Source organism: Salmo salar, chromosome 12 (genome assembly GCF_965601325.2).
Source record: "Salmo salar chromosome 12, fSalSal1, whole genome shotgun sequence".
NCBI lineage: Eukaryota > Metazoa > Chordata > Actinopteri > Salmoniformes > Salmonidae > Salmo > Salmo salar.
The window spans coordinates 64335667-64345157 of NC_138302.1; the positions used below are offsets into that span (position 1 = coordinate 64335667).

At 39.4% G+C, this 9491-nt stretch overlaps 1 protein-coding gene across 1 annotated transcript; it reads right to left on the bottom strand.

Moving 5' to 3' along the window:
- Nucleotides 1–2355: 2355 nt before the first annotated feature.
- Nucleotides 2356–4514, bottom strand: hoxc12ba (homeobox protein HoxC12ba). Its single transcript, NM_001139538.1, has 2 exons — nucleotides 3730–4514; nucleotides 2356–2657 (listed from the first exon to the last, which is right to left on the bottom strand). The coding sequence occupies exons 1-2, from the start codon at nucleotides 4322–4324 to the stop codon at nucleotides 2419–2421; spliced, it is 834 nt and encodes a 277-aa protein (NP_001133010.1). The 5' UTR covers nucleotides 4325–4514; the 3' UTR covers nucleotides 2356–2418.
- Nucleotides 4515–9491: the final 4977 nt, after the last annotated feature.

Below are 9491 nucleotides of genomic sequence, written 5' to 3' on the forward strand. Positions count from 1 at the left end.
ATAACTCCAACTAAATAATACCAATGAGTATAATTACACCAACAATATGATAATGATATAAAAGTTAACATATTTTAATAGACATAATAAACCTTACACATATGAAACATTCATGTAATTCATATTGATATAGGCACATTTATTCTATAAACTGGATATAGATGTTACATAACACAGACAAAACGAAAATCTATCATATTGCTCATTCTAAAATGCAGTTATTGTAAACATTCTTATTTTTACAATATAGCATAGGTGAGTTGGTTTCATTGAGACAAAAGGGGAACGTATTGAATAACACCGGAGAGATGATAAAGAGGGAAACAGAGCAGCACAAGCCATTCAGAACATTTATATTTTCATGAACAAAATTCCCAGGGGAGAATTTATTCCGAATTATTTACAAACACGGTCACGTCGACAATAACACAGCTACTGACTATAGGTACTACTTTTGATAGCATTAAAATCTACTTATAGCTTTCACTATGAAAATTATTAGAACGATAATAGAAAATATATAACAGACAACAAGCAATACCCATCAATGCATAGAAGGTAAGTGAGTTTCAGTATTTGGCGTTGGAACGGATGAGCCCAAATAAAATTGAATGAATCCTGTTGACCACTTTCTAGACCTTTTCACATCTCACAATGGATCTGCTATACAAGCCTTGAGGAATGTGGCCTACTTCTCAAAACATGTATTAGCCTTTTTTGTTGTTGTATTAACTATCAATACAATAGAGTAAAACTGATTGCAATTCCCAGATTCATTGCTCTCATTCCTGCCCTTGCAGGGCTAGGGGACGCACTTAAATCAGAACACGTTCACCTACTCCATGATAACTGCTCAGTTATTTATACAGGTTTAAGAGGGATCCGAGTGTTTACGAAAAAAGATATTGGTCTACATAAGCCCCCAATTATTATTGCAGTAAACAGATCGCAGTCCATAAATAGTCATGACGGTACATAGGCTATTACTTTGCACCCAAGCGACAAGAGAATCCGCGGATCATTCCGCACAGAAATAGCAGCATGGACACGTGCACACCCCTCCCCAAAACAAACTCAAATAGCTTATGTAGTCCCCCCCACTAGCCTTTACGCTTAAGACTGCAACTCGGAAACGTTGTGTTTGTGTGTGTGTGTGCGCGCGCGCGCGTTTAAGTGGGATGAGAAATGTAATATCAGATAATCGACTTTTGTAAATCAAAGTGTTGTAATTTACAAATAATATCGAAATGCAATCATGAAAACGGCTCTAGAATGGATGGCTCTGACAGACGCAGAGGGCTGAGGGGCCAGTTGTTGTCCTTGACCGTGGCCATGCACGTCTCCTAGAGCACATGATTGATTGAAAATGAATAACTTCGGCTTTTAATTGCATGCCCCAAAACCGTGTTAATAAGATCCACTGAGATAAAAAAAAAATTGGCTGAATATGCCAAAGCTCGAGTTTAACCTTTCATGACCGTTGTAACACTTGTTTTAGGAGTTCTGGGGTCGATCATGTCATGACTTATTTAACACTGGTGAAATGTAGATTGGATGTAAACCATTATGGGCCATAGCCATATTGATGGACCGTGCCTACATAGACGTAGCTAAGTGAACTTAAACGTATGAAACATCATTTGGGTCAGTTCAATCTTAATTCCACTCATGAGACTTAAAAGGTTTCTAAATACATGCTATGCATTCGTAAATTTGATTGAGTTATTCTTTAATATTGAATATCCATTAGTATTGATTCCGTAACTTTCTATTAGCTTCATGTTCTCAACAAGCAGTCCTATGCTTATTACTGAAATTGTTCATATCTTCAATCAAATCAATTTGTAAAAATCCGATATATATATACTTTGATTAGTTACATTTGTTTGAAATGATTGTGAACATGGTAGACAGGACGTTCTGCCATACTGAATTAGTCACAAGTGTTAGTGCATTGGTAAAAGGATGGGAAACTACATAGCCAAAGAAATCTTTGAAAAAGGTTACAAATCCCAAATGATATTTTCCCAAATAATGTTAATTGAAACTTTGTGTTGCTTTAGACTGCACTGTGCCTTTCATTCCTGGGCGCGGACTATTTCGAATGTTCTATATCAAAGAACATATAATATAGGGAAGACTATTAGCCCTTGCACTGTCACTACTTGTACTGATAAACGTTTTATGCGATTTAAGGTCAGATAAAGATATTATTTGGTGTTTTATTTGTTTTTCGAGATAGATGAGGTCGTTTTGTTTCAGAAAATATCCTTCTTCTAAAGGACGTCAGACGTCATACTGGGCATGCTATATGCCATCGCATTTGATTTAAACCGAAATAATCAACAGTATATTTCATTGAGAATACAGCATGCCTATATTCCTCTCTAAAATATCTCTCTCCCCGCACTCTCCCTCCTAGAAGAAGGACAAGGCCTGCTCCCTAAGCATCAATCTCTTCTTCTTCATCCGCCGGTTCTGGAACCATATCTTAACCTGTTGGTCGCTGAGGTTCAGGCGGTCAGAGAGTTCCCTCCGCCGCTGTCTGGTGATGAACTCATTGAGCATGAACTCGCCTTCCAGCTCCGCCAGCTGGAGTTTGGAGTAGGGTTTACGTTTCTTTCGGGTTCGGGTGTGCATTGGGTACCACGGGGCGCCTGGAGAGAGGGAGAAGTGAATGGGTGAGCATGGGATGAGGCTCTACAGCAGGGCTCTCCGAACCTGTTCCCGGAGCGCAACTGTCCTCTAGGTTTTCACTCAAACCCTAATCTGGCACACCTGATTCTAATAATTAGCTGCTTCATAAACGGAACCAGGTTAGATACAACTGGGTTTGGAGTGAAAACCTACAGGAGGGTAGCTATATAGCTTGGCATGCATCGCCAAGGTAAGGTAAAAATCCTGCACTGCACCAATGGGTTGGTTCTACAGAGCTGATTACCCGTTTTTCAAAGCACAAACGTATTTTGAACGATTTTGTCACCAATGTAAGCAGTTCTTGACCCAGTCTTAAAGCAGACCAATTTACCAACATGTAAATTGTCAGATTAGAATATGGACACAAACAAATGAGGTAGATTCACCTAGTAGGCCTACTGTGTATCAGTTTAGAAGTTCACTAAATAATGTGCGGGACGACAGGGGGTCATAGCACATATTTCGTGTAATTTGATTGTGGAGAGACACTAGCTATAATTCACAATACTCTGTGTCACACAAGGTTTACAGTGGCAGTTAAGGTCGCCAATCTCTCTCGAGCCTGCAAGCATATCGAATTGCCAAAAGGCATGAAAACGAGAGTTCTTGTGAATAACATTCATTGTTTCGATGTATGATTTCTTTTAAATATTGGTGTAATTATCAACAAACTCTCAAAAAAACACGAGTTTGTATTTGCAGACTTTATCCTGAAATTCCATAGGTTGAAATGGTTGAAAATCAAATACTGTTGTTTCGTTAGTATGATCAAGACAATATCGATTTTTATGGCGCTGTAAGGGTTTACTGGTGTGTAAAGGCTGAGTTTAAACGAAAATATGAACCCTTTCTTGAATGCTTCCCCTAGCGGTGCTCATCCCAACATGCAAGCCTCGTGTCAACTCATTATCCTAATCATTTATATAGACAAATAAAGAAATAAGATTTGAATGAAAAAACAAGCGTATAACATTCCATTGTTAACATCCAATAAAAGGGAATGTATTGTCGTATATAAATGAATTCCCTCACCTCCGCCCGCTGCTGTGCTTGGTGCGTGATTGCCAGGGGATGTCAACGCCTGAGCGATGCCTGTAGAGGCTTTGCTCCCTTCATTGAGCAGCGATGAACTGGAGTCAGATTCTAGGGATTGACAGGATGGCGGATCATGGGTCAACTGCTCCACGCCATAGTCGTACTTGGAATATGTACCGTTGTTGCCAATCCCGTTGTGCAGTCCATGCTCCGTTGTTATGGAGGAAGAGGAGTCTCCTCTTGCCCTCTCTACACGTTTGAGGTTTGCGCTTTCAGCGCAGGGTTCCCTGTTGCCGCCACCGTTGCTGTAAAAACATTTGCCTTCATCTTGCCTGGTGATTTCGCATGCACGGTTGAAAGAGGGGTTAATGGACATGGCACTGCTAAAGTAGGGTTGAGGATATCCATTGCACGGCTCCGACGCGGTCCAAGGAAGGGAGCATACATTGTCCCTTCTTGGGTAAGAGAGAGAGGGTAGACCCGCCAGTTGTCCCCCGGATGCTCTAAAATTGGGGAGGTAAAATGTGTCTCCCGTGTGGATGTTTACCAACGGTCCCACAAACCCGGGATTAAGAAGATTATGCTCGCCCATTTCGGCGGGCCCGACCAAGAGCTTCTAGTTTATAGTAATCTGACATTTAACATAGTTAAACCGAGCGGCGCGCCTGATTGGTCGAACTAGGGTCACATGTCCCCACCAATTTGCCTTACGGAAGGTGCCACCCACTATGTCCATGTCTGACCAAACAAAACATTAGCTTCTGTATTACGGGTTTTATATGCTTTTTAAAATACTTATAAACATTTCATGCAAAAGGAAATCTGGGTGTGTTTTCTCCTTATTGCATGTGCTTCAAAATACTCTAGTCTTTCATTTTTAAGTGGTACCCCAATCCATTAATATTACAGGCCATCTTGATCTCAGGAAAGTTTTCCCAGAGCTTGTTTTTTCTTTTTAATATGTCATTTAACAGTTACAAGGCAGCTGCGAAAAAGGTCTGTAAGTGTTCTATTGTTTCCGACGCACCAAATATCTACAATTGTTGGGTGTGCTTGTCCGACTTTATTTTAGAGCAAATTACAGATGAATGAATGTCATATAAAGCTGCGGTGCTCCGCTTTACGGGCCTGTCTTAAGGAACGACTGATGCCCACAGCCTCTCTCCTCTCGTATTTACAGTAACGGGGTCAGCAGGTTGAAACCGTTGGCTCAGTAAAAAATAAGACGATCTCCAATAAGGTTATTTTAAGAGCGTATATTTCAAATGATACCCGTGCTTCTCGGAGGAAAAACTTCTACAGATATCCTATTAAACGTTCGTGGCCATGCACTGGGGTAGCTCGGTATAAACTCACTATTATTTTAACAAGGTGGTCGAAGGAGCTTAAATGCGCTTCATTAGTCGAAATTAATCACAGTGCATTTTTATTAATTGATTTGCTACTGAGCGCCCCCTGTCACAATCAAGTTGAGTAAAGTGAGCGATAAAGGGCGGCAGGTAGCCTAGTGTTTAGAGCGTTGGACTAGTAACCGAAAGGTTGCAAGATCGAATCCCCGAGCTGACAAGGTAAAAATCTGTCGTTCTGCCCCTGAACAAGGCAGTTAACCCACTGTTCCTAGGCCGTCAGTGAAAATAAGAATTTGTTCTTAACTGCCTTGCCTAGTTAAATAAAATAAAGATTTATCAAAAATATTATCAGGTATCTAATTATTAGGTATCTGTATGATAGGCCTACTGGGGAAAAAGGGCTCACAGAGGAATGATAAGTGGTCCAATAAGGAGTGTTCCTCTAAATACAACAAGGAAATGGAATTGAACTGGTTTAAGACTGATTTTTGGTTAAGACAGGCATACTCATTTTAACTATTTACATTCCTCGTGTAATGTTGTTATTCTCGAAATGCCTGACAAACTTCACCACGTTCTAATCATTGGCCTACTTGCCAAGCGATAGCAACTACGTAAGATGTCAACAAAAACATTGCTTATTGTATAATTACTAATGGCTTACCATTGTTATTACAGTGCCATGGTGGGGCTATGTGTGCATAGGACAGAGTGTGTAATAAACCTACCTATACATATCACTTTCTATAGAAGCCTTGGCTTCTGCAGCTGCTGCTATGCGACAAGAATGAAATAATAGTGTCTGTAAGGATTCATATTCATCAAGAAGGATGGAAAGATAGTTATACACGTGGCATTGTAAATTAGGCCTAACTTAAACTTTGGAGGTTGGCAGTGCATTTGCGAGTGTATTTCACACTACTTGTCTATGGCCCATTGGAACTTGAAATGGGATAATACAAGCTACGCATTAGAGCTATGGAAGGAAGGCTACAGAAGCAGTTAAAATATCGTTGAAAAAGCGCCACAGGTCTGGAATAATGAAACTGCATATGAGACATAAATTCTGTCATTCCAAGAGCACGCGTAGCCTGTTTTAGCTATCAATCAATGTTGCTTTTTTACAAATGAGACAAGACAATCGACGAAAACAGAAACAATATCTGATTTTAAGCTAGTGCGTTTTTATTTTTAGGGGTAAATATAGAAATAATTAAACATATAGGCCTAGGTCTACAGTAGTTCTACAGTATGTATATCTGCATAACGTGTTAATATAATGCCCTAATGTGTAGAGCATTTGCGTATTATGTGACACTATCCTTAAACTGATACTCAGTTTTGGAGTTGAGAGATTTTTTGAGAGCCCATTGTTTTGAACTGCCATCAGATACAGTATTTAATAAAAACCGTGCGTAATAGTCTACCCAAAAGGACGCTTTTCATAAACAAATGACTGCAAATGCATGAAACACACAACACGCATTTCTTAGGCCTGTTTGTCGTCTTGTACGTATTACATGTTTTGTTCTGCTTCACAAAACGAATATGGATAAAATCAAATGTGCCGTTGATTTTCCATGATCAATAGCCTAGCTTTTGGATTAGTTAAGCAGAGTAGGCCTGCCTATATGCTGCACAAGTTCACTAAATGTTGTAGGCATATTATAATCATTATCAGAAAAGGACACTAGTCATCGACCTCCAGTCATCCACGGCTTCGTGCATTGCACAGATTTGTGTACTCCTAGTAGGATGATATATGCCAAAGTAGGAAGGAGAATCTCAGAACAACAGTTTATGATATCTAGGAACACAAATACACAGACCAATACATCTTTGACGTTTATGCTAATGAGCCTATCCATTTCTCTGCGCACACAGTGCTAATCACAAATGATGAGGTTAAAAAACAGTCCGTTTGGCAATCACGGATGTTACCTTGGTGAAACAGAAGATAGATAACCATGCCCCATAATGACGGCCATTGAATAAAAGGAATCACTCCAAACCATGATTTCTCGACAGGAAGTTAGAAAAACAACATAATTGTGTATATAGAAGAAACGCAGTATTTAGAAACACCACAGGTATTTTCTATTGAACACAAGACTCAGGAAGCACACTTTAAACATTTTAACAGGCAATTGTGAAAAGATGCTGAAACTTTCGCGTTTCTCTTCTATCAAGTTCTTTCTTTCTGCTTTTTTAGTGAAGAACGCTATACCAATTGGCGCTTCGGCAGTTCAAGGTCACTGTCTAGTGCATTGATGTCTGCTGGCTCATTGACACAACTGTCTTGGAATCCCTCGCCAAGTCCAGACAGGGGCAATAGCGTAAACAAAGCGTTTTCTTCCTTTAAGTTCGTTACATGTTGTCAGAGTTACAGCCCCGTTGTGAAACTCATGAATGATTCTTCTAAGTCCCCCCAAAATCACACCGAAGCCAAATATGGATGTCAACCCTATTAACATTAGGCCACTATACATCATACTAAGATGGTAGCATGGCCATACTTAGATGGTAGAATATAAAAAGTATCGCACTTGAGTTTTCTAATTGTTGAGTAGGCTAATTATATTTGACCGATTTTTTTTATCTTATTTTTCGTGAGAATTAAATTAAAGAATGATTCTGTCTATAGCCTATGTAGGTTTCTTACAGGCAAGCCAAGGCCAATCGTAATGTTAAATTGGCAATCTAAAATAAACAAAACTGGTCGAGGCAACACTGGTTCTGGAATGGAATGTGAAAGAATTCAAGCTAAGGACTGCAACTTCAATTCCTTAATAATGTTTAATTCTGACGGGTTTCAGGGCGCCTTCACAGCACTTGTTTGTATTTGGTTGTTTATTTATTATTTAAACATACTTAATCAACATGGCATCGATTGTGCCATTTTAATTTGCGTTTACACAGATTACAAGGCTATTTTAAATGTAATCCACTTTTGATTAGTCTACAACTCAATAAATCAGAAGGTCTATCTGATGTTTTTTCCCATAGACCTAAGTGTTTTTACTTCAGTCAAGTTCAATTGCGTAGCCGAACTACCAATTTACCCAGTAACCAATGGCTTGATTTAAACAAAATGGTAATGTATAATTCATTATCGTATAAAGATAGCTAAAATAATATAACAAATTAATATGGCCAAAGAAGTTGGAATAAACAACCCTCAATGATTGGAAGAAGGCCGTATAATCAATTCAGACTATGAAACCTGTCTTTTGACGCAAGATCAACATTACCACACAATATAGGCTACTTCATGGGCACAAAATATACCTAGCCTACTTCATGTTATCGACTTGGAAAACATTAATATAGAATCAATTTCATCCTTACTACTGTCAATACATTATTTGGTAGGCTACTTTTTATTGCTAACCTAAAGTGAATACACACAACGAATACATAGGCTAAATACATCACCTGTGATGTTTCAACGACTTTTGGAATTGTGTTTTCTATTTGATAGGCTCTGGACTATGTTGCAACAGCCCGTGTTATTTGTTTGGTAAGGCACAACCGCATAATATGGACCCACATGCGGTTTTGGCACTGTGATGCAAATCTCATAAATCTCTCTCCGTGTGTGTGTGTGTGTGTGTGTGTGTGTGTGTGTGTGTGTGTGTGTGTGTGTGTGTGTGTGTGTGTGTGTGTGTGTGTCTCATAAGGACTGCCGACTACCTGCCACTTTACTAATCCAGAATGAGTTATTACAATAAAAACTGTTAGTCATATTATGTCGCCAAACATTGTTGCTTAAAAAATAAAAAATAAACGCCATAATATCTTACAATATGTCCTATAGCCCTGCGTGAGAATGCATCATCTGCAATGAACGGCTGCAGCTATTTCTGATGCAACGTCCACTCGAGCACAGTTCAGCTGTTCAGGATAAAGACAGTTCTTCTGGCTGACAAACCAGCTTTAAATCACGCAACATGACCACTGACACATGCTATAAGAATGTCAATTGAAAAATGATTCGTAAGGCTACTACCATCAACTACTGTTGATAAAAAGGAAACATTTCTGGGTGGGTGGGTGAGGTGGTTGTTTGGATTAGAGTAAAGCAATATGTGACGGAATCTCTGATCATTAGCACAATCATTTGATTAACAAAAAAGTCAAACATGAGACAATGGTGTCCTTCTTCGAATTCTGCTCACCTGCTATATGCTGCAAAAGGTTGAATCCACAATCCCGTCTCCAACTTCCTGCTATTTCCATCTATCCACCACCAGAGGCTGTCATATTCCTTCTTCTCGGTGCTCAGCATTCCCACTCAGTCATACTTGGGCCTGACTCAGGTTGACTAACCATGACAGCCACCTTCTCTTTCTCCGAGTTGTTTCCCTAGATCGTTTAGCACGGTTCTAAGTTAAGATATTGACACAAACA